Raw genomic sequence first — 27,728 nt, 5'->3', positions numbered from 1 at the left:
CTTTCCTCTATATGTAAGAATATTATATATATATATATTACAGTATATTATATATATTATATTCTATTTGCGTGTGTAACGAATAATTCCTTGTAATTTATATATAGCCTATGTATACATTATAAAGAGTTGTTCGTTTAATACTTTTAAATTAATGAAATTGTTTAATTTATTTTAAAAATTATATCTTATAGTTTTGCAAAATTTTTCTATGAGAAAATGTAGAAACGACAGAAAATTCAATTTTAAACATTATTAATGTTTAAGAATTACACTTGTAATAGAATTTACATGACTTTATAAGTTATATATACGATTAGAAAAAATATCATTAAGAAAATGCGGGAAATTAGCTGTAACGAATGATTTATTTTCTTCGACTGAATCGTTATAACATGAAGGTTTATATAATATTTTAACGTAGAAACAGGCTACACTTTCATCATTAATGTGTCAAATAATGATTATCCTGTACTTCAAAACTATTTAAAAAATTACAAATATAAAAATTTTCTTTCTATATTCATTCGTTTAATCATAATTTATTTTAGATTTATAGTATAAAATATATTAAATTTTGTTTAATAATACCCATTAAAAGGAAACATTTACATAAGATGAATGGCAATTTGCCATTACCGAAAATGTATTACTGTATCATTAATGTATAAAAATGATTTCGTAGAAAATGTAGCTATAGTTTTATTCGTGTAATGACTTAATAACAAATAAAAATTGTAATAATTTTCGTTGTATATTAGTAGTTGTAAAAGATGGCTTTGATAGAGGTTAAGTCCATCTCGATTTCGTAATTGTTGTCTAGCCATTTTCTACGCCATATTGAACAAAACCATAATCCAAAATGAGGTTGAGATATATTTTCTTTTCTTTTTTTTTTCTTTACTTTTATCTCGGGACATTTCGTTATGTGAAACGAGGATCGTTACGTCGTTTTTCATTCTTATCCCAGTGAGTGAGATAAGCAAATATCTAAAAGAACTGTTGACAAGAGAACCTTTTTTAAACATTACACGATTATTCCTAAAATACTTCGAATTTTAAGCATTTATAAACAAAAATTTTCGTGCAAAAAATAGAATCAATATGAAAATAAACGTTACAAATAAGAAACGAGAGACTCGTGATCAAATTTTGAAACCATTTTGCTTCAGACCATAAAGAAGGTAATTAAGAGACATTCTAATATCCCAAAGGGAATAATAAGATTTAGAAAAGTATCCAAAGGTCATAATTCTGTCAATAAATTTCGTAGCCAAGTACTGGATGGAGTAGTAAGGTCATAACCTAAAGCGTAGTAATCAGAAATTTGTCTGCGAGCATTTATCGAATTATCAAGATTTATTAAAGTTATGCATGTGTCAAAATAAAATAAATATTCCAATAATTTTAGTAAATAAGCGGAAAGTACAGGTATAGTAAATTATAGTTGAGAAAGTTTTACGTGATGTTGAATTGCGTGATGTTAGGCATTGTGTGAAAACGTGATTGTATTTTCTCATCAGCATGTGCTGAAAGCGCATTTTTTTCGTAATAAACGAATTTATTGACTCCACGAATAGAACATTAAGAAATATTAAGGTTTGAAGTTTTATAGTTTGCACTTCTTTTCCTTTAAAAACTTAATGGAATAGCAATAAACAGTTAGAAAAATATTAAAAAAAAAAAACAAACTTAGTCGCTTATATAAAACAAAAAAAAGTTAATTCGAAGAACATCCAAGAAAATATCATTAAATTAATTCAAAATTTGTATCCCCTTTTCTCTTTTATACTTTTAAAAATGTATTTAATTATTTAAAAAAAACGGTATTTTAAAACCCATTCATTCAATAATTTTTACATAACTTAAATTTCTAAAAATTCAATAACAGCAATGTTTATAAGAACAATTACTGTAAGAAATAGAGGACAAGATGATATAGAGTTTCAATTAAACGCAAGAGAATTTATCTAAAATACAAAATAAAAGAAAAGTAAACTACCTTATAACACATACGTATAAAAAATTGAATATTATATAACTATGTATTTATAGTTTAACTCTGTGTAAATGATATTTTATTTTAAAAACAGAGAGCTATTATTAAGAAAATTGTTAAAAATATTGAAAAAATTCTTTCGGTTTATTTTAAAATAGTAACGATACAGCCTGTATTAAATGTATGAGAATTTAATACAATCAAATTGAAAAAAGAAAATAAAATTTTCCAAAATAATTTATCACCAAACNTTAAATTATGTTTTAAAATTTCTTTGTTGTTTTGCATTAAAAAAAGGTAAGATTCTGATAATAAGATTCATTAAAAAACTCTTAATCAAAAGATGATAAAGCTCTCCATTGTCTATAGCTTTTCTAAATCCAATTAAAGTGAGATAGCTAACTGGAGAGTTAATAGGAGATTTTGAAAAAGTCAGAGATAATAATGTAAAAAATTAATTGAAAATATTGACTGTGTTATACATTATTGCCATTATACTTTTTGTAATTTGAAATAAGATTTTTATTCAGCGAATGGTAATAACTAATTAATATGTTAATTCTTAATTATTTAAAATACAATTTTTTTAAAAAATAAGTTATAAATTGTTCGGTGATTTTTGTATTTATAAAAATAATTGAGAAAACTTTACACGAAAATTGAATATAAAAATTAACAAATATTCAAATGAAGCTGACAAATAAACGTGTTGAAAATAAATGAAATGATAAAAATAAATAATTAAAAATGAATTTATCGTATAAATCTTAAATATAGAACTTATATTTATTATTTTTTTTTACTTTAAGAAATGCTCTATAAATTATAAAGAAAACATTATAAAATATTAAAATTAAAATTAAAATATTGTAAATAATTTTAAATGTAATTAAAAATTATAAAAAAAAAGTCTCGAGTGAAATTAATTTAAAAAAAAAATTATGAAGCTTTAGAAGTTTTATAATTTTTTTTTTAAATTCTAAAGTTAAATTTTTTTTTTTAAATATTACATAATTTTAAATTGTTATTTTAACACTTTACTCTATTATTGATCCAATATTCCTTTTTAAAATTCTTTAAATGTTTTATTTAAATTTAAAACTTTTTAATTTAGTCAACATTATAAATCATTATCTTTTATCCTTAAGATGTTTGCTTTTATCGCATATATTGCTGATATTATAATCGTGCTTGGTTAATTAAGTTTAATGAAGCTTGTTTGAGATAATTTTGGAAAAGTTTTATTTTATCCATCACCTTATCTTTATCAAGCATATTTTTAGACTATTTAGTAAATTCTCAAGTTTGGTCATGATTTTATATAATACAATTAGTTAATAAATTAAAATTTGGTAATAAAAGTAGCTTATAAGTACTTAAAATCTTGAATGAAAGTATATATAAGGTTAATTCTATATTTAGATATTAAAAGTTCCTAGTATACTGTAATATTATATAATTATCGTTACGGATAGACATACATATAAATGTTCACTTTATAAGTTATTGATACAAATTATCATCCTATACCATTAAATTTCTAATTTGCAATATTAATTTAAGTTAGTGATGTACTTTGTGTTAATTAAAATAATTATTCTGCCGATAAGATAAAATTACTTGTAAAAGTAAAAGCAGTAATAAATATCTGAAATCCTTCTTAGTAAATTGATTTTCATTGGATTGAAAGTACACTTTTATACATCATTGTTATCTTCAAACAATAATAATAANTTTTAAAAAAATAAGTTATAAATTGTTCGGTGATTTTTGTATTTATAAAAATAATTGAGAAAACTTTACACGAAAATTGAATATAAAAATTAACAAATATTCAAATGAAGCTGACAAATAAACGTGTTGAAAATAAATGAAATGATAAAAATAAATAATTAAAAATGAATTTATCGTATAAATCTTAAATATAGAACTTATATTTATTATTTTTTTTTACTTTAAGAAATGCTCTATAAATTATAAAGAAAACATTATAAAATATTAAAATTAAAATTAAAATATTGTAAATAATTTTAAATGTAATTAAAAATTATAAAAAAAAAGTCTCGAGTGAAATTAATTTAAAAAAAAAATTATGAAGCTTTAGAAGTTTTATAATTTTTTTTTTAAATTCTAAAGTTAAATTTTTTTTTTTAAATATTACATAATTTTAAATTGTAATTTTAACACTTTACTCTATTATTGATCCAATATTCCTTTTTAAAATTCTTTAAATGTTTTATTTAAATTTAAAACTTTTTAATTTAGTCAACATTATAAATCATTATCTTTTATCCTTAAGATGTTTGCTTTTATCGCATATATTGCTGATATTATAATCGTGCTTGGTTAATTAAGTTTAATGAAGCTTGTTTGAGATAATTTTGGAAAAGTTTTATTTTATCCATCACCTTATCTTTATCAAGCATATTTTTAGACTATTTAGTAAATTCTCAAGTTTGGTCATGATTTTATATAATACAATTAGTTAATAAATTAAAATTTGGTAATAAAAGTAGCTTATAAGTACTTAAAATCTTGAATGAAAGTATATATAAGGTTAATTCTATATTTAGATATTAAAAGTTCCTAGTATACTGTAATATTATATAATTATCGTTACGGATAGACATACATATAAATGTTCACTTTATAAGTTATTGATACAAATTATCATCCTATACCATTAAATTTCTAATTTGCAATATTAATTTAAGTTAGTGATGTACTTTGTGTTAATTAAAATAATTATTCTGCCGATAAGATAAAATTACTTGTAAAAGTAAAAGCAGTAATAAATATCTGAAATCCTTCTTAGTAAATTGATTTTCATTGGATTGAAAGTACACTTTTATACATCATTGTTATCTTCAAACAATAATAATAATAATAATAATAATAACAATAAAAAATCTCCTCCACCTCATTATCGGCAATACCTTATTATCTAAATAACATTTTTATCCTTTTTCTCATTAGTTAGTAATATTGAGAATGTAAGTTTAATTTTAGTCATTTACGAAGATTAAGGTATTTTCAAGATGATTATAAAACATAAATTTAAAACTAATAAAATATTCTTTAAAACACTAATCAAATATTTATAAAACAATGTGTAATTTAAAACATACTGTTTATTAGTTGTTAAAGCTTAATTAGTTTTTCGCTAAATATAATTATATTCTATAAAAATTAATGTTAATATGAAAGCATTATCGATCTGTTTAAAAATCTATAAAAGCAATTATTATTTTTTTTATTCATTTCGTTATAATTTTATGATTAAAATATAGATTAGAGTTATTCATTCAAGCTTAATCCTAGGAATTACGAATGGCTTGGATTTCTTTTTACTGTGTTTTTTTTATAGGAAATTCATCTTCCAAATTAAGAATATCTATTGAAGTTTTCATTATTTTTAAAATAGAAAACTTAAATTGAGTTGAAACGTTATAGTTTGAAGTTTTAGAAGATCGTATCTACATAAGAAATGATGGATTAGCTAAGGGTATATAAATTTTTTTTTAATATAATATAAATTTTTCATTCTGTCAAAAAATAATGCATGAAATAGCAAATTCACTTTTCTAAAATATACATTTTCCTTTATTATTTTTATTTAAATATCATCTCATTTTAATTTTGATTAAATGTATCACATTAACTCATATAAGTTACATAAGTTAAACTTTCTCTTTGTACCAATTGATATACCTAACAACCATAAAAAATTTTCTACATTTCTTAAGTTCTAGCAATTTAATTTTGATTTGAGAAAGTTGATTACATTTTCGGAAGAATTTTCTTTTATTTATTTTATTTCTCTCTCAGATATTGACTTGAAGTCGTAAGAANAGCGGTAGGATAACACAATTGGATGGCACATTAATTGTGCGACAAACAAATTTAAATGATAATGGAAAGTATATTTGTGCCGTTAATAACAGTAATGGCCAAGAAAAAGTAGAAACGGAATTATTAGTTAGAGGTAAGGAACTATTGTTTGAAAAAAAAGCATAAATACCAATAATAATAATTCATGTTGATAAAATTATTTAAATTTTAACATAATTATTAAGAATAAAATTATATTTTTGAGAAAAGTAAGAAATTCACGCTTCTGAAAGAAAATTATACAGGGAAAGGTAGAATTTTCAGACATCAGCAGATGGACTCAATATTGTAAAAGACTTTCCAGTCAATCTTGCAATATCTGGCAACCTCGTCATTTGTTCAAGTGTCAGCCGCGCGAACTCCCTCAGGGTTCAAAGTAAGTGAGGGTTGAGACAGTTGAATTGCCCTGCGGACTGTGTAACCTGCAGATAGTGTTCAGTAGAGCTTTTGCTTCAGTCAAACTTCAAGACCAATTTCTACTCTGATGTAGAGAACGAACCAATGGAAAAGAAAAGATTGGATGCCTAGGTTGGAAGTAATGTAGCTTCGTTACGTGCTTTCATGTGAAAGTTTTGAGGATAAATCGATAGAAATTTTATCAGAAAGCAGAAGTAAATGTACTTTAAATGATTTTCCTGCTTAAATTTAGAAAAGAAATTCTTTCAATAATATAAAAGGATTAAAAATTGAGATCGTTAACAATTGTCAATATTCTCGCTGGATATTCAACAATTACTTGGAAGACGTTTTTATGTAAAGATTGCTTTGTGATGACAAAAAAAATTAGTTTTAATTTTATAAAACTTTAAAAAAATTCTTTCGAAAATATTTAATTTCAACATTTAAAATTTTATTTTCTAAATTCGGTTTAGTACTGTTTGAAAAATATCGATTTTCTTATTTACAAATAACAAAATAGCTTTTTTTATGTAAATTATTTTAAATTATTTCACTCTGTATATCATTTGCTTGATCTCCTGTCAGGACTAGTGTTATTGATGTTTATTTAGTCATGAAATGTTATCATTTTACACTAGAGGAAACGATCTTTTTGTGCTTATTTTTAAATCAGAGAGAGTGTAAAAATCATTTTCATGAAAAATATTCCCTTGTCCTTTCATAAAGTTGAATTATGTAAAATTGTAAATTGACATTCATTTAAATTGAATAGAGGCCTCTAAAAATAGAACGTTAAATTATCAATAATCTTTCTTGATAGAAAATTAGCATTTAAAATAAAAATCGATACAGTTCTGTATAAAAGGATTAAACGAATATTCTAAAATTTTTTGTAGGTAATATTTTATCATCTCAACAGGTTATTCGATATTTTTCATAGAAAGGTTATTACTCCTGAAACTTTCAACTTAACAAAAAAAGAAAATCACTTAGGCAGACAATTTTTCATCACTCGTATCTTTAATATTTTTTTGGAGTATGTTGTCACCGTAGTAGCATAGATAGTAAAGGAGTGAATTTATACCAATTTCAAGATGTTCCCTGGCGACCCGAATCTTGTCACTATTGACGTGGAAGTTTGTCCCAAAGATAATAAACGGACTGTCAACTTGTTTCGATTTTTACCAAATAAGAACGATGAAACATACTTTCCTCTATAGGCGACAGATTTGACTGTCAGAACCTGTAGCTGTCATATCCTTCTACTATCAAACCAATAATATCTAAACATCGTACAATAACATGTTGCTGTCTTGAATCTTGTTTTGTTGTTATTATCAAAAATACAGTGTATATATATATATTATTGATTTATAATTTTTTATTGTTAAATTAAATTAAACGTTTCATTCAAGGAAATTATCGAATTTTTAAGACTAAATTCAATAAAACAAACTCAAGAGGATATAGGAAAAAAAGAAAAACATTTTTCCAGTACAGGTATTAAATACATGAAACCATTTACATGTCTCGCAACTTTAAACAAGTTCACGCTAAATTATTTGGCCCATTTTATATGGGTACATCTGAACGCATTATAGACTCTAGTTGATTGAACTGCCATGTCTTAAGTGTGATTGATGACTAGAAGAGATTCAATATCACTTAACTATCATCAACCAATACCAGATAGAAATGGTACGCTGGTGCCAAAACTGTAAATCACTTTCATTAAAGATTAAGTTACATTTAAATTAAACGAATAATTAAGCAAGCAAACACTCCTTTACCCTAATTCTGAACTATTCCTCATCTCGTTTCGTCAACGTACTGTTTAACCTATTCCTCTATCTTGAAATCATTTTCTCTTTCTCCATTTGTGTCCCGATAGTAATATTCTTCGCTCAGTCTCCAGAGATCTATCATTTATCTTCCAAGAATAGTTATTTACTGAGAGTGCCGCAAGGGAGTTCTATGCTAGTCTATCAATGCAGTTCTCAGTATTTGCTATTCGCTTTCTAATGGTGAAAAACCTTATCATTATCATGTAGATGATTTCATTTATCATTTCAGTTCATTTACTATTTTAATTTCTATTTGTTCATTGTTAAAATCGAGTTCGTAAGCAATCGAGTTAATTACGTAATTACCAGAAAGATACTTTCTAATTTTTACTCTATTGTGCTATATAAAGTATATAAAATATGAATTTTTAGACAGCGATCAAAATATAGGCATGTGAGATATCTAGTTGTTGTCATCAATCGTTAAGCATAGTTAAGAATTTGATAAGATTTGTTTTAATCCGCTTCGAATTGTGGTATTATTCTCCTTCATATTATGAAAGTCGAGGATAATGCATCTCACGCAAATTACTCATGATTTTCTTAAATTTTAATTATTTAACATGCTTTTCTCTAAAAATTCAAATGAAAAGTAAAACGAGATTTTTGTATACATAATCCTACACAAAAAAACGCATATTTGAAATGTAAAATTAATACTAATATTTGTAAACTCAATTATGTTTTCATTTCGAATGATGATATGTTTTCGTGGTATAAGCCTCAATTAGGTTTTAAAGATAAATTTTTGTTAAAGGAAACTTCTATAATTACAAAACGTAAGTCAATATGTAAGTCTGTCCATCCCCCTAGCAACAATTAAATGAAAAGTATTCATCATTTAGAAACGAACTGATAAAATGATGCGACGATAGTAATGGTGATGTTAAGTTAAAAGCATTCTTCTCGTCCATTTGTTGCTATGGAGACAGAAAAATGCAAAGGCACGACTTGTGAAAAATAGGGAGACATAGGACAGTACTCAAGTTCGCTGTTTCTTACAGTAAGGTAAGATCATATTGATCAATGTCCATTACTTTGCCATATACTCCGCTTCCATTATGGCTGACTGATGTCAGATACTCGTATATACTCTCTTATCTCGTTCAGACTAACTTCTGACATCACCTTTCTAACTTCTATACGACATACTCAAATTTAAGAAATAAAAGCATTATATTGAAAAATGTTTATGTCAATTTTTCATATAAACTTGTATAAAATATATAAGGAGTGTGTTTTAAATTAATTTTAAGGCTTTCCTACAGAAAACTTTTTCTGTTGATTTTTCTTTAATTTTAGTAAAACACAATTATATTTATATTTCTTCTTGAAAATCTTACAGATTTATAGATATTTACATTTATAGCTTATTTAAGTTTTAATAGTTTTTAATTTAAAAACTGTTAATACTTGGAAACTAATGTAATAAAACTTAATAAATAACTAATGCAACAAAGGTATTAATTTAATTTAAACTAGTTTTAACTATTAACTAAGTTAAACTATAACTAACATATTTTTAATTATATAAGAGCAGAGTATCTTTGTTCAATTCCGTTCGTTAAATTAAACTGAATAAAATATAACTTTACAAATCAAACTACAGAAAAATCGATATTTTTTTCTCCTACTACGTCGAATTTATATTGAAAAAAAAATTAATTTAAATTATCAGTAAATTTACACAAAACAAACCAAATATAGAAGCGAAATATAATTTTGTACTACGAGAATTGAAATTTTGCAAAAAGAATATTCAATAAATTGAAAATCAAAAACAGGCAAGTAGAAAATAAAAATGCATTTTATCAAGAGAAACTTATAAAGAAAAGATTCCATTCAACTCACGAATATCTAGAAAAAATTTTTTTTCTATACAAAATAGTTTACATTTCCGAATAATACGAAGAAAGGAAAAAAAAAGTTAATTCGAAGAACATCCAAGAAAATATCATTAAATTAATTCAAAATTTGTATCCCCTTTTCTCTTTTATACTTTTAAAAATGTATTTAATTATTTAAAAAAAACGGTATTTTAAAACCCATTCATTCAATAATTTTTACATAACTTAAATTTCTAAAAATTCAATAACAGCAATGTTTATAAGAACAATTACTGTAAGAAATAGAGGACAAGATGATATAGAGTTTCAATTAAACGCAAGAGAATTTATCTAAAATACAAAATAAAAGAAAAGTAAACTACCTTATAACACATACGTATAAAAAATTGAATATTATATAACTATGTATTTATAGTTTAACTCTGTGTAAATGATATTTTATTTTAAAAACAGAGAGCTATTATTAAGAAAATTGTTAAAAATATTGAAAAAATTCTTTCGGTTTATTTTAAAATAGTAACGATACAGCCTGTATTAAATGTATGAGAATTTAATACAATCAAATTGAAAAAAGAAAATAAAATTTTCCAAAATAATTTATCACCAAACTGCATAAAAATCAACGAGATAAAATCATTTCATAATGCATTTTTTTTTCTTATTGATATATCTCCCTAATAATAGAAAACAGAACACGATTCTAAAAAGGAAAATAAAGTTTATGAAAATAGAAAAATTCAATTGAAGAGGTATAAAATATAATAAAAAAGATTCTTTTTAAATTATTAAAATTGTAAAATATATTTTATTATTAATAATTAGAAAAAATATATTTAAAAATGAAAAATTTTAACTACAAAATAAAAGATTTTATTCGTACAGAACATTATTTAGTCCGCATAAAAATATCTTATTAATTAATAATTAAAACTTTAAACATTATTTTATATAAAGTATTTTTGTTTAATTAACCGAATTTACGAACGGAAAGATAATATGTTATAAATATTGTATATAATAAGGCACAACTTACATAAAATGTTTAAAAGTTTTAACTTTTTATTTGAAAATAATATAAATTCTATAAAGAATCTCGTAATGCTGTTTCTTNACGTTCGAGTCAATTAGCATAGGTATTTATATGAATCGTAAAATATATAGTTAATTATCGCATGAATATTTATTATGAATTATCATTCATGCATCATTTAATGTAAGAAGAAGCTAAGTAAATTTGCAAAGTTTATATAATTAAAACTTGTATTATGTTAATAAGGCACAACTTACATAAAATGTTTAAAAGTTTTAACTTTTTATTTGAAAATAATATAAATTCTATAAAGAATCTCGTAATGCTGTTTCTTGTTACCGTAATGAAGTAAATATGAAGTGGCTTGGAGTCTTTGCTCTGTATCAGATACAATAAATTGATGTCTTCCAAGTAAATGCACTCGTACATCTTGACAGAGCTGGTATAATACGGCCGACATCATTTTCAATATGTTTCTAATAAGGACAGCAAAGAAAGTTACCGGAGAAACTATTCAGATGATTTCACATATAATCAGATATGTTATATTTTCTGTTACAGTTGTCAAACAACCGTACAAGATTCAAGTTTTCGATGAATTTACTATTTACGGGAATACAGCTGTATTGAAATGCAGCATTCCAAGTTTTGTTAGAGATTATGTTATGGTGACTTCTTGGATTAGAGATGACTCCATCAATGTCATTTCTTCGGCTGAAAGAGGTGAATATATTTATTTATTTTTTTTTTTTATTAAATTTATAAAATGTTTCTTTTAAAATTTTTTCTATTATTAAAATATACTTTATTAAACGTTATATCGTTTTATATCTTCAAATTGAATTATGTATTTATCTTGTAATGTTTATATATAATTTAGGATTACCTTACGCGGTTTAAAACGTTACATAATTTATAAAATTATTCAATATTTTATATAAAATATCAAATTACATTTTTGACATTAATGGAAAGATATCACGTTTCAATTTTTGATCCAAGTATAAAAAAAGATTTTATATATCAATATATAAAAAACAATATGTTTTATCGTTTTTCTGGAAGTATGTAACCTGTAACATCTATGTTTTTTTTTATTATTTTTTTTCGTATTTTTGTTACATTTTATTTTCACTATATGACTAGCCATGTTAAATCTTTAACCGACAAAACACTTCTTTCTGAATGGTTTGGGAAAAGAGTGGTATAAAGAGGAAAAAAATATATAACGCTTGTAGTGTCTCTAGGGCACAATTCTTTGTCTTATCCTATATTCTTCTTTATTGCTGAAGTCTACAGGGAAATACAACCACAGTTACCTGTCTAAAAAGTAATAAATTGCTCACCTGTTGTGCGTATATTCGTCTATATGTATATAAAGACGTCTTAAAGTTTGTTTCAAGACTATTTCCTCCTATTAAAGTTTTAAAAATAGATTACTTGTTTGCATTTTATATGCTTTAGTTGAGTTATTTTTTAATTTTCAATGAAGGAAATAGATATTCATTCTTCTTAAATAAGATAAAATTACATTTTTAGTCTTTTAATGAGAAGAAAATACTTTTATATGGCTTTAAAATGAAGTAAAAGAGTATGGGCTTTAGCAAAGATTTTTTTTTATGTTAAAAGTAAGGAAAATAAACCGCTTTAGAATTTTAATGAAGAAAAAAAACTATATATTTTTTATTTTATTTTATAAAATAAAAATATTATTTTCCTAAACTTTAGTAATGGATTAAAGTAGTGCTTTAATTTTTTAACAAAATAAAATATTTTTGCTTGAAAAATTCTAGGAAAAATCTTGTATATACTTTAAAGCAGAAGAAAATACTTTATTCTCACAAAATAAGAAAACTATTTCATTTTATTTTGAGAAATAATCTCGTATTAAAGAGAAAAAAACGAATTGATTTTTCGTATTTTCATTAAGGAATGATATTACAATCTAAATTCCAGGAAACAGAACCTGTCTAATTTTATTAATGAATAAAAATACTAATATATTCACAAATGAGAAAAGTACTAATTATCTCTCTTATTTAATACGAAATGATTAATTTTATAATTCTTGAATTAATTAATTTCATTTACTTAAAAATGCTTTTTTTAAAAAAGTAAATATAACTCCATTTTTAATGGAAAATGTTCTTTCAAACAAAGAAAAAAGATCCTTCAATTTTTCCAACAAAAAATAGTAATTCATTTTTAAAATATAGAAAAATAGGGCCTGGTCCTCCATCTTTTTAATGGAAGAAAATACTTCATTTTTAAAATAGAGAAATAGGATCTAGCCTCCATTTTAATAGAGAAAGAATCTAGTTTCTTAAAGAAGAGCAAGGGGGAGAAAAATCTTTAGAAACAATTCTTCAAGTTTCATTTCATTAAAATTATATGAAAAATTAATGGATGGCAAAATCGTTTTTTAAAAATAATGAATTATCAAGTTTCTTAACAAATAATTAATTTTATTTCGAGTAAAGTTTGTTTACCATCTCATTTTACACCACTTTCATAAGCTATGATTATTGTGAAACTAATTGCGTCCACTTATGTCACTATAGTAGCTAGTGTAGCATTATGATTCTAGAGGGATTGATCAAACCCAGTATCACAAGAGATTTAAAGGATTATTTTAGGATATGAGTTTGCTATTATAATACTAAATTACATGATAATTTACATACACGTTCGAGTCAATTAGCATAGGTATTTATATGAATCGTAAAATATATAGTTAATTATCGCATGAATATTTATTATGAATTATCATTCATGCATCATTTAATGTAAGAAGAAGCTAAGTAAATTTGCAAAGTTTATATAATTAAAACTTGTATTATGTTATAAGTATAAAGAAATGTTTTAAAATATTTTCTTTAAAACTATATAAAGATTTAAATATTTTAAAAATATATTGCCATTACAGGGATTAAAATTGAAAAAAAATCTGAAATCACGTCCTTACATTTCTGATACGATACGATGCAAATTTTATATTTTAATCTACCTTAGTCTGTTTTAATCCTTCAATAATGCATTGCAGTTTTCTCCAAACCTAATTAAATCCTACTGGAATTTCCATGTTTCCACTAGGAGGAAAATATAGCGTATTTCCAACAGGAGAACTACACATAAGAGGAGTAAGTGTTGAGGATGGATTTAAAACCTATCGTTGTGTGACGAGGAATAGAATAACTGGTGAAATACAGCCAAGTAGTTCAGCTGGGAAACTTATTGTCACAGGTACAATAGTTAAGCTTTATAAATGTTTCCTGACTTTACTAATTAAGATACGACTAATATAAGTGGTTACTTCTCGTCTGTACTGAAATAAATTTGGAAATTATCATCTGGACTACGTCTATTAAGCATAATTGGTTTGATATGTTTCCGGTTTTGCAAAGAATATTATTATTTCAAGATTTAGCGGAAAATAATTAAAATAAATTTTAGAAAATTTTTATCTTTTATCCTAGTATAAATTTATTTTAATTTTGTTTAAGTAACAATGATTCTTTGCGCCAACTTGTATAAGAGTAAAGTGTGTTATTTTAATATTATAATTTATATTTATTATATAAAATAGTAGGATTGTTACAGTGAGATTTTAAACTGATATATTGCTTTTTTTGAAATTATCCAGATTCTCACAGTAGCGTTTCTCCTAGAATTACACACAGCAAATCAAAAATCCAAGTTGATAAAGGACAGACAGTAGAATTGCCTTGTGCTGCACAAGGCTATCCTGTACCAACTTATACGTATGCAATTTTTTAAAAAAAATAATGCGTATCTATCTGAAAAACTTATAATTCTTAGAAATTTATATAATTTTTCTTTATATAAAATGCATTAGGTGGTATAGAGTGAATGATAATTATTCCCGTCCTCCATCAAGAGTTCAACTCAGCGGTAGGATAACACAATTGGATGGCACATTAATTGTGCGACAAACAAATTTAAATGATAATGGAAAGTATATTTGTGCCGTTAATAACAGTAATGGCCAAGAAAAAGTAGAAACGGAATTATTAGTTAGAGGTAAGGAACTATTGTTTGAAAAAAAAGCATAAATACCAATAATAATAATTCATGTTGATAAAATTATTTAAATTTTAACATAATTATTAAGAATAAAATTATTTTTAATATAAAAAAATGAAACATATGCTACCACCATTAACATTTTAATGTTAAAAATAAATTGTTTAGTTGTTATATATTTAATCGTTCTCGAGATTATTCTCATAACAACAGTAGAAAAGTCCATTTACATTATTAGAAAATTCGAATGTTTTAAGTACTGAGAAAAGAACATCAACAGTGGCATTAAACCCCAAACCATTCTAGGAAAGACAGACAATCTTCAAGATACGACTTTTGCAACAAAGATAAGAACATTTAAAAATTTTTCCTCAACTTCCTTTCGTTTTATGACAAACAGTAGCCACAAAATGTTTACCACGTTCAAAAGATTGGTAGTTTGTTTCTGCTAAAATGAACAAAATAACATAAAACTTTTAAAAGTGAGTGTAAATTACTTTTTCCTTTTTATTATCAAAACACTTCTTACACATTCACCACACATTTGATTCTTAATCTATGCTAAAGAAAAAAAAAAATAGATAAAGAACTTTATAGTTTATTTAAAGAATATAATTTATTTCTCACGAATTACTTTAAGTACACTTTAAAAAAATTAAAATAAAAAAAAATTGTTTTATTACTTTCGAGCAATACACGACCTTAATTATAATTAATATTAAACATTTATTTAAGATATCCAAATTAAAAACGGAGTTATTTAATGTCTAAATTGATTAGATATGATTTAAAACGATATCGGTCGTAAATTGTTTATATAAATTATGTAATAATAGTTTTAATGTATTGACTAGTTAAAATTATACCTGAGAGAACTAATTTATTTAATTATCCACAAATTGAACATTAATAAATTAAATTTAATGTCCTTAGAAACATTAACGGTTCATGTTGATCCACCTTATCAAACTGTGGATGTTGGTAAATCGGCAACATTCGTTTGCAATGTGAGTGGTCATCCAATTCATGCAATTAATTGGAAGAAAGATCTTCAACCGGTCTTGAATGCTGGAAGATCTATTGTCACTCGAGATACGTTACGAATAAGCACAGTAGAAAGAGAAGATAGAGGGATGTACCAGTGTTTTGTATATAACGATAAAGAATCGGCTCAAGGAACATCACAGCTCATTCTTGGAGGTAAATAACTTCGTTAAGCATTAAAGTCAATTTATAAATTTCACATTTATTGCATAAACGAGTAATTTAATTGATAAATTGAAGCGTACCTACCGAGCTCTGTAAACAAACGGATGACATTTTAAGCGTAAATTATCAGAGCTTCCTATATTATTTAACGTTCTTTAATTAAGAAACATGCTTCTATTAGATAAAAGTTAATTGGAATGACCTGATTTAATTATTATTAAGTTAATATAAGTTATATAAATAAATATGTTTTCAAAATAAGAAATATTTATTTAAAGTTATAAACATTAATAAATCATTTATTTAACTTAAAAAGTTTACATTAAGAATTCTAAATTTTAGTGCTAAAACGATATATTTGATGATATTTAAAATACTTCTAATTCTTGAAATTAAAAAAAAAATGATTTAATAATAATTGTTAAATAATTTACGTAATTTTTTAAAATAATAAATGAAAGATTTTGATTATTAGTATAAAAATTAAATTAAAATAAATGATTTTACATGAAATTTTTATAAAAATCATTTATCTTAATTTAATTTTTACCACGTTTTTAATAAATTATATTAAGCATGTTCATATAAACTATTACAGCGGTAATTTAAGTTTTACCATTGCAATTAAAGTTAATATAATTAATATAATTTTTAAAATTATAAAATATTAAATTAAATATTATTATCCGGAAATAATTGATGATATGGAAATAATGCATATAATAAATGAGTGCATTCGCATGAATAAATAAAAATATAAATTATAAAAGATGAAAAATTATGAAAGGATGAAGGATGATTCAATAAGCATTATAATGGTGAGTTTCATCCATTATAATTTTGTTATGAAAATTATAATTCTAAACTTGATTTTCAAAAATAAATGCTTAAAATTTTCATTATATTCGCTTAATTTTTATGGTTTATATTCACTATAAATAGTAGACGTTTACGGTAAAATTTGAAAATATAAGTTAAACGATTACTTGTGCTATAAATACTATTAAATATCAAATTTAATATAAATGAAGCAGCCTATTCCAATTCCAATGTGATTCATTGTCGAAAATAAAAGTTAATTTAGCATTAAATCAACCAAGATCACTAACTTGCTCTTTTCTCATGACAACTTTATTAATAATGCAAAACGATTGTTTCAAATGTTACTTCTCTACAACAAATTCGCTATCATTAATTTTTCATTTACTCGAAGACAAATAATTGGCAATTTTGTTCAATTATTGGTTTAAATAATATAGAATCTAAATTTACCATGTTTATCCTAATAATGTAAAACATTCGAGTTAAAGTAAACAATGAATGTAGAAATGCACATAGCAATTCCATTAGAAGGAAATATTAAAGATTTTAACATTTGATTAAAATTATACTTAGAATTCAAATGTATAATAATAGCTTTTCGTTTCTAAAGACTAATTCAATTGTTTTAAATATCATAATGCATAAACAAACAAATTTGAAAGACTATTCACTATGTGCGCTATTAATCCAAATAGTAATTTAATATATAATTTTTGATTTTATAATGGATCTGAAGTGCATGAAAAGCAAGCTTGGTTTAACCTTTATAATAGTTTAGATGTATGTGAGCAGGTGTACTAAATAAAATGTATCCTTCATTAATTAAACGATTAAGTTAATATAGAACGTGTTGTTTATATTAAATGCTACGTTTGCTTACATAAACACTTATGCGGTATATAAATTTATAGATTAATCTAATGTAAATTTATATTATAATGCATAATAATCATCAATTCGAAAGATTTCGAATTTTTGTTAAAATCGTATAAAAGAATTTCTGAATATTGGATTATGAAAAATAGAGCCATTTCCTCTTTAAGTTTATTTGTAATTTCCGTTTTAATTAAATTAATTACATATGAAATGTCCATCCTCTTCATTTCTCATTAATTTTGTGCTGTTGGGCACTTCCTAACATCATGCATTTTCGAAGTGTCAAACTCTTCTATAAATGCTTAAATTTGTTTGCTTAATTTCCTCTCCGGTTACAGAAACAGATAAAATTAAAGAAAATAAAAAAGAATTTAAACAGTTATAGTATCGAATTTATCCTTTTAGAGATAAAATATAATTGTTTTAAATTAATTTTTATAAGTTACTTCAGTCATGCGTTATTCCACGCTACGATCTATAGTTTATCGTGTTTAAATAAATAAAAACATAAAAATATAACTTAAATTTTAATAATAAACATCTGTAGGATATATATTATGGTTTATTATTACTAAAATCGAATTTTGCTTAGCGCAAACAGGCGATTTATCAGGTTTCTATCTATCTAATGGGTGGAAACAAATAATAAATTGTAAGTAGCTTAATGGTTATGGTTTGTTCATCAACATGTCAAAGTTATTCCGATAGTAATAGAATTAAATCCGTAAAGGATAAAACACAACGCGAAATATTTTAATATTCTTACCTGCCACTAATTCAAAATCCTCTTAAACAATCCACTTGCTTCTAGCAATGTTTCTATAAATTATTCCTTTAATAAAGCTTATTTTGAAGATTAAGAAATTATAAAACTCTTATAAACAAATCGCATTAGCCTATTATTTAAAATTATTATATTTAAATTAATATAAAGCCTTCGTTTATGCACGAAAATAAAGAAAATTCTTTGTAATCTATTAGCATTTTTTGAAAAAAACCAAGAAACTAATCTTATTATCTTTCTTATCGCAAGCTCTTCTATGGACGATCTTCCATAACTCTTAACTCAAAATATTCTCTTTACTACATCTCGATTACTATCATCACAGGACATTTATTATAGGCTTAATGTTAGGGTTTAAATTTCTTGAGAGGTGGATTAGAGATAAAATTTATGATGTTTTTTTATTCATAATGCAATGAATGAAGATGTGTTGAGTACTGCACACGTGGGACTTAGTATCTCTTTTTAAGATGAAAGTCACAGTGTTCGTTTTATTGTAATAACAAGTTTAAAAACATATATTGTTCCTTACTGTTTAAAATTCATTATAGCAATAGTTGTAACGAAAAATTTCTGATATGAAATGACATAGAATTAAATAGGAATTTCTTCCTTTTATAGCGAGGCAATAATTTATAAAAGTTTATTCTTAAATGGACAGATATGTTACAGAATCTTTCCTTATTTATTAATTCTTTATTCATGATATTTTTGAATTTATATTGTTTACAGTTTTGAATTAATTAAGTCAGATTGCAGCTCTTTGTTCTTGGTTATTTGATAAAACAAATCACGATGATGCATAGAAACACATTAATCAGAAAACAATAAAATTTGACAAATCATAAATTGTATAAGACTATTATATTTTGATTTTTTTTAATTTAAAAGTAGAAGTTTATAATTAAATATTCAAACATTTACCTACGAAGATATGCAATTTGATAAATTAATAAAGAAAATAATAAAATTATTCATAAACTCCAATTACATCTTTTCATTTACAATTTTAATCTTTTTTTTTTAAAACAGCTAAGTTGAAGTAGAATATCGTAGTTTTATCGAAATTTTAAAGGCTTAGATTTTATTACATCTATAACTATTTATAGACGTTTACATTTCAAAATTTTATATATTGTTTATAAGCTATTTATAAGCATAAAATAAATTATATTCAATTATATATTTATTATTAATTGAAAAAATGTAATTTGCCTGAGAGAATTATTTATAATTTATAGAAATTAGTTCATAAAATGAATATAAAATAACGAGGAAGTAGCTGATCTTTTTTAACTCATTTCCTTATTATTTTCTATTTACTTATGCAAACAATTTCATTAACTGTAGAGTTAATAAGCTCCGATTTAACTGTATGCATAATTTCTGTTGTGTAATTAAGACAGTAAAAAATATACTTATTAAAATTATAATGTATTACTTTAATTTCCTCGAGATCTATAAATGTAATAATATATTTCAATCATAGTTAAAAGATAGGAATACAAAAATGAATCAATAAAATTTATTTTAAAGTATCAAGCAACGCAATTTAATTAAATTGAAATCACCTTTATATTTTGTTCAGTAATCCAATTACATTTTTTAAAATATAGTCAAAAATAATTGCATTTAAATCTTTCATATTCTACTAATGCTAAAACATTAACTAGAATTAAACTTAATGAGAAATTAAGTAGGACTTTTAAATTTAATACTTCCAATAAGTAAATAGAAAATTTAAATTAATTACAAAATTTAATCAATTGTATTTCATTAATTGTAAATTTAAGAATTCTAATTGTAATTTTTGAATAAATATATTCCATTTGAAAATAAAAAAAGAATAGTTAAAAGGAACTAAATCTTTTATAGTTTATAGGATAAATCGTTTAAAGGAAATATATCATTAATAATTTGCGAATTGTTAAGTGAAAATAATCAAATTTATCAAAAAAAAATTTTCGAACAATTAAGCACTTCTTTATTGACTTATAAAAGCTTGTTTTATCGATGTGAGAAATAGAAATAAATNTAATAATAAACATCTGTAGGATATATATTATGGTTTATTATTACTAAAATCGAATTTTGCTTAGCGCAAACAGGCGATTTATCAGGTTTCTATCTATCTAATGGGTGGAAACAAATAATAAATTGTAAGTAGCTTAATGGTTATGGTTTGTTCATCAACATGTCAAAGTTATTCCGATAGTAATAGAATTAAATCCGTAAAGGATAAAACACAACGCGAAATATTTTAATATTCTTACCTGCCACTAATTCAAAATCCTCTTAAACAATCCACTTGCTTCTAGCAATGTTTCTATAAATTATTCCTTTAATAAAGCTTATTTTGAAGATTAAGAAATTATAAAACTCTTATAAACAAATCGCATTAGCCTATTATTTAAAATTATTATATTTAAATTAATATAAAGCCTTCGTTTATGCACGAAAATAAAGAAAATTCTTTGTAATCTATTAGCATTTTTTGAAAAAAACCAAGAAACTAATCTTATTATCTTTCTTATCGCAAGCTCTTCTATGGACGATCTTCCATAACTCTTAACTCAAAATATTCTCTTTACTACATCTCGATTACTATCATCACAGGACATTTATTATAGGCTTAATGTTAGGGTTTAAATTTCTTGAGAGGTGGATTAGAGATAAAATTTATGATGTTTTTTTATTCATAATGCAATGAATGAAGATGTGTTGAGTACTGCACACGTGGGACTTAGTATCTCTTTTTAAGATGAAAGTCACAGTGTTCGTTTTATTGTAATAACAAGTTTAAAAACATATATTGTTCCTTACTGTTTAAAATTCATTATAGCAATAGTTGTAACGAAAAATTTCTGATATGAAATGACATAGAATTAAATAGGAATTTCTTCCTTTTATAGCGAGGCAATAATTTATAAAAGTTTATTCTTAAATGGACAGATATGTTACAGAATCTTTCCTTATTTATTAATTCTTTATTCATGATATTTTTGAATTTATATTGTTTACAGTTTTGAATTAATTAAGTCAGATTGCAGCTCTTTGTTCTTGGTTATTTGATAAAACAAATCACGATGATGCATAGAAACACATTAATCAGAAAACAATAAAATTTGACAAATCATAAATTGTATAAGACTATTATATTTTGATTTTTTTTAATTTAAAAGTAGAAGTTTATAATTAAATATTCAAACATTTACCTACGAAGATATGCAATTTGATAAATTAATAAAGAAAATAATAAAATTATTCATAAACTCCAATTACATCTTTTCATTTACAATTTTAATCTTTTTTTTTTAAAACAGCTAAGTTGAAGTAGAATATCGTAGTTTTATCGAAATTTTAAAGGCTTAGATTTTATTACATCTATAACTATTTATAGACGTTTACATTTCAAAATTTTATATATTGTTTATAAGCTATTTATAAGCATAAAATAAATTATATTCAATTATATATTTATTATTAATTGAAAAAATGTAATTTGCCTGAGAGAATTATTTATAATTTATAGAAATTAGTTCATAAAATGAATATAAAATAACGAGGAAGTAGCTGATCTTTTTTAACTCATTTCCTTATTATTTTCTATTTACTTATGCAAACAATTTCATTAACTGTAGAGTTAATAAGCTCCGATTTAACTGTATGCATAATTTCTGTTGTGTAATTAAGACAGTAAAAAATATACTTATTAAAATTATAATGTATTACTTTAATTTCCTCGAGATCTATAAATGTAATAATATATTTCAATCATAGTTAAAAGATAGGAATACAAAAATGAATCAATAAAATTTATTTTAAAGTATCAAGCAACGCAATTTAATTAAATTGAAATCACCTTTATATTTTGTTCAGTAATCCAATTACATTTTTTAAAATATAGTCAAAAATAATTGCATTTAAATCTTTCATATTCTACTAATGCTAAAACATTAACTAGAATTAAACTTAATGAGAAATTAAGTAGGACTTTTAAATTTAATACTTCCAATAAGTAAATAGAAAATTTAAATTAATTACAAAATTTAATCAATTGTATTTCATTAATTGTAAATTTAAGAATTCTAATTGTAATTTTTGAATAAATATATTCCATTTGAAAATAAAAAAAGAATAGTTAAAAGGAACTAAATCTTTTATAGTTTATAGGATAAATCGTTTAAAGGAAATATATCATTAATAATTTGCGAATTGTTAAGTGAAAATAATCAAATTTATCAAAAAAAAATTTTCGAACAATTAAGCACTTCTTTATTGACTTATAAAAGCTTGTTTTATCGATGTGAGAAATAGAAATAAATTAAAATAATAAGACGTGAGTTACTTTTTTTGTATTATATCAAGAAATTAATACATGCCCTTAAATATAGTTTATAGAATGAATTATCTAACGAAAATTTTACCTTTATTTGTGAATTGTTAACTGAAAATTAAATTGCATTTTAAAATTTAATCAATTTATCTACTTTTTTATTGATCTAGAAGAACTTTTTTCTATCAGGCGATGAAATATAGATAACTCAAAGTGATACAGTAAAACCTGTGTAAACCGGAATTGCACAGTATCGAATAAATGTTTCCGTTTTAGACAGGTTTTACTGTAATATCACAAAAATAATTTAAGCTTAATACATCTTATAAATTGATAATTTTATAGAAATTAATAAATATAGTATTATATAATACACTTTACTTGTTGTTAACTAAAAGGAGAAAAAATACAATTTGCTATAAACATAAAATCATTGCTATTGCTCTAATTATTATAAAATATTTTAATTTAGTTAAAATAAAAATATGCTTGATTTATTCATCATCAACAGCATAATATTAAATATTATAAATGCATAATTATTCACACATTCAAACTGAATTAAATAATCATTTCTTTTCGTTATATTCTATTATTTATCATTTGAATATTGTATATTTTTATTATTTAACTTAGATATTTAAAATTCAATTTGGACAGAATAATAAATTTTTATATTCCTATACTTCACGCTTATCAAAATAAAAACTAAGAAAAGAAATTTGTAGAACTTTGTAACGAAACGGTAAAATTTTGAATATAAATAATATGAAAAAATAAGAAAAGATGATTTTGGAAAGCTGCCGAATACTTTATCAACTATAAAATGATCGAAAATATAGATTCTGTTATGCGTGTCGTGCAAGAAAGTACAGTACATTTAAGCAAGGCAGAAAGTCATTGAAAACTTGTTAACGTGACCTAACAGAGATGTTTCAACTAGCTAAATTCCTTACTGGTGAGCTTAACGTGTTATAATTAACAGAATCTTTATGAAATAACTTTTGTATATATAACTTATATTCTCGTTTAAAATACATATATAATTATACGATAGTAATTCGTGTTACTTCAGTTAATTTCTTTTCTTTATCTAAAATTTTTATCCTAAAATTTTGAATATAAAAAAGTTGAATAATTAAAAAAGTAAACAAATTTTTAAAATTTGAAAATTTTATTTTAATATTAACAATTTATTGAATTAGTATTTTAAATTTTTTTCTAGTATAATTATTATAAAAACGTTTGCTCATTTTCTCGACATATTTAATATAATCTACTCATTCAGAACTCTTATTAACATGTCTAAGTAGCAGTATTTATTAATAATAATTAATAATCACTGCTTTTAGTAGCAAATAGAGCGTGAAATGATTTTTTTTTTCTGTAAACAAAACTGAATTATTTTGACTAATTATATTCTCTGCTGACATTTTAAAATTTATTCTTCCATTTTTTTATGTTATATAAATCTTTAAAATTGCAATCATTTATTCTTTAGAAAACTATCATAAACATGAAGAAATAAGAAATAATTATTATCAGAACAGTATTTTCTGTCTATTTTTAACAAACTTCACATAGACCACCCTCTGATAAATGATTTGGTTATAAGAATTATCCAAAAAGGAATGGTGGGGTGTCTTCGTTTTCTGTATCATTTAAGCTCTAACGAGCTTCTTTTCTTTACCTTTCTTACTTCTTTAAATAGGAACAGTTTCTTTTTCAGTTCATCACAAAATGGAAATAATCCATTTATAGTTGTTGATTTTGATGCTTAAGATCTAAACTTATGCTTAGTTTATGAACTTATGCCATAAGAAAAAAATTTAAATCCATATTTACAAATAAATTTAACATTAAAACACTAAATAAATGGATATTTATAAAGAATTAAATTTTAATTTATTTGAAAAATATCTTTAAAATAGAATTTTACAGTGAAACAAAGTTTAAAATAGCTAGTTTTAATCAAGTAAAATTGTTTTCAAAAAGCGATAAAATAAATTAATTTTTATACAAGGTGATTAAAAATATAAAAGTGAATGTGATATATCTTCATNGAAATTATAAAACTCTTATAAACAAATCGCATTAGCCTATTATTTAAAATTATTATATTTAAATTAATATAAAGCCTTCGTTTATGCACGAAAATAAAGAAAATTCTTTGTAATCTATTAGCATTTTTTGAAAAAAACCAAGAAACTAATCTGTAATAATAGTTTTAATGTATTGACTAGTTAAAATTATACCTGAGAGAACTAATTTATTTAATTATCCACAAATTGAACATTAATAAATTAAATTTAATGTCCTTAGAAACATTAACGGTTCATGTTGATCCACCTTATCAAACTGTGGATGTTGGTAAATCGGCAACATTCGTTTGCAATGTGAGTGGTCATCCAATTCATGCAATTAATTGGAAGAAAGATCTTCAACCGGTCTTGAATGCTGGAAGATCTATTGTCACTCGAGATACGTTACGAATAAGCACAGTAGAAAGAGAAGATAGAGGGATGTACCAGTGTTTTGTATATAACGATAAAGAATCGGCTCAAGGAACATCACAGCTCATTCTTGGAGGTAAATAACTTCGTTAAGCATTAAAGTCAATTTATAAATTTCACATTTATTGCATAAACGAGTAATTTAATTGATAAATTGAAGCGTACCTACCGAGCTCTGTAAACAAACGGATGACATTTTAAGCGTAAATTATCAGAGCTTCCTATATTATTTAACGTTCTTTAATTAAGAAACATGCTTCTATTAGATAAAAGTTAATTGGAATGACCTGATTTAATTATTGTTAAGTTAATATAAGTTATATATATAAAGATTTAAATATTTTAAAAATATATTGCCATTACAGGGATTAAAATTGAAAAAAAATCTGAAATCACGTCCTTACATTTCTGATACGATACGATGCAAATTTTATATTTTAATCTACCTTAGTCTGTTTTAATCCTTCAATAATGCATTGCAGTTTTCTCCAAACCTAATTAAATCCTACTGGAATTTCCATGTTTCCACTAGGAGGAAAATATAGCGTATTTCCAACAGGAGAACTACACATAAGAGGAGTAAGTGTTGAGGATGGATTTAAAACCTATCGTTGTGTGACGAGGAATAGAATAACTGGTGAAATACAGCCAAGTAGTTCAGCTGGGAAACTTATTGTCACAGGTACAATAGTTAAGCTTTATAAATGTTTCCTGACTTTACTAATTAAGATACGACTAATATAAGTGGTTACTTCTCGTCTGTACTGAAATAAATTTGGAAATTATCATCTGGACTACGTCTATTAAGCATAATTGGTTTGATATGTTTCCGGTTTTGCAAAGAATATTATTATTTCAAGATTTAGCGGAAAATNTAATACGGCCGACATCATTTTCAATATGTTTCTAATAAGGACAGCAAAGAAAGTTACCGGAGAAACTATTCAGATGATTTCACATATAATCAGATATGTTATATTTTCTGTTACAGTTGTCAAACAACCGTACAAGATTCAAGTTTTCGATGAATTTACTATTTACGGGAATACAGCTGTATTGAAATGCAGCATTCCAAGTTTTGTTAGAGATTATGTTATGGTGACTTCTTGGATTAGAGATGACTCCATCAATGTCATTTCTTCGGCTGAAAGAGGTGAATATATTTATTTATTTTTTTTTTTTATTAAATTTATAAAATGTTTCTTTTAAAATTTTTTCTATTATTAAAATATACTTTATTAAACGTTATATCGTTTTATATCTTCAAATTGAATTATGTATTTATCTTGTAATGTTTATATATAATTTAGGATTACCTTACGCGGTTTAAAACGTTACATAATTTATAAAATTATTCAATATTTTATATAAAATATCAAATTACATTTTTGACATTAATGGAAAGATATCACGTTTCAATTTTTGATCCAAGTATAAAAAAAGATTTTATATATCAATATATAAAAAACAATATGTTTTATCGTTTTTCTGGAAGTATGTAACCTGTAACATCTATGTTTTTTTTTATTATTTTTTTTCGTATTTTTGTTACATTTTATTTTCACTATATGACTAGCCATGTTAAATCTTTAACCGACAAAACACTTCTTTCTGAATGGTTTGGGAAAAGAGTGGTATAAAGAGGAAAAAAATATATAACGCTTGTAGTGTCTCTAGGGCACAATTCTTTGTCTTATCCTATATTCTTCTTTATTGCTGAAGTCTACAGGGAAATACAACCACAGTTACCTGTCTAAAAAGTAATAAATTGCTCACCTGTTGTGCGTATATTCGTCTATATGTATATAAAGACGTCTTAAAGTTTGTTTCAAGACTATTTCCTCCTATTAAAGTTTTAAAAATAGATTACTTGTTTGCATTTTATATGCTTTAGTTGAGTTATTTTTTAATTTTCAATGAAGGAAATAGATATTCATTCTTCTTAAATAAGATAAAATTACATTTTTAGTCTTTTAATGAGAAGAAAATACTTTTATATGGCTTTAAAATGAAGTAAAAGAGTATGGGCTTTAGCAAAGATTTTTTTTTATGTTAAAAGTAAGGAAAATAAACCGCTTTAGAATTTTAATGAAGAAAAAAAACTATATATTTTTTATTTTATTTTATAAAATAA

At 23.7% G+C, this 27,728-nt stretch overlaps 1 protein-coding gene across 1 annotated transcript in view; it reads left to right on the top strand.

Moving 5' to 3' along the window:
• LOC111633245 (Down syndrome cell adhesion molecule-like protein Dscam2) overlaps nt 1-27,728 on the top strand; it is a 162,198-nt gene that overhangs the window by 90,326 nt on the left and 44,144 nt on the right. Inside the window, exons 5-10 of the mRNA XM_023377781.1 lie at nt 11,572-11,733; nt 14,104-14,253; nt 14,654-14,771; nt 14,867-15,051; nt 15,988-16,254; nt 25,404-25,670. Coding sequence (XP_023233549.1) covers nt 11,572-11,733; nt 14,104-14,253; nt 14,654-14,771; nt 14,867-15,051; nt 15,988-16,254; nt 25,404-25,670 — 1,149 coding nt within the window. The remainder of the gene's footprint in view (nt 1-11,571; nt 11,734-14,103; nt 14,254-14,653; nt 14,772-14,866; nt 15,052-15,987; nt 16,255-25,403; nt 25,671-27,728) is intronic.

The sequence above is a fragment of the Centruroides sculpturatus genome, unplaced genomic scaffold (assembly GCF_000671375.1).
Source record: "Centruroides sculpturatus isolate CEXI.00-Female unplaced genomic scaffold, Cexi_2.0 scaffold817, whole genome shotgun sequence".
NCBI lineage: Eukaryota > Metazoa > Arthropoda > Arachnida > Scorpiones > Buthidae > Centruroides > Centruroides sculpturatus.
The sequence above is the reverse complement of the archived record's forward strand: the minus strand, read 5'-3'. Positions and strand labels throughout refer to the sequence as shown.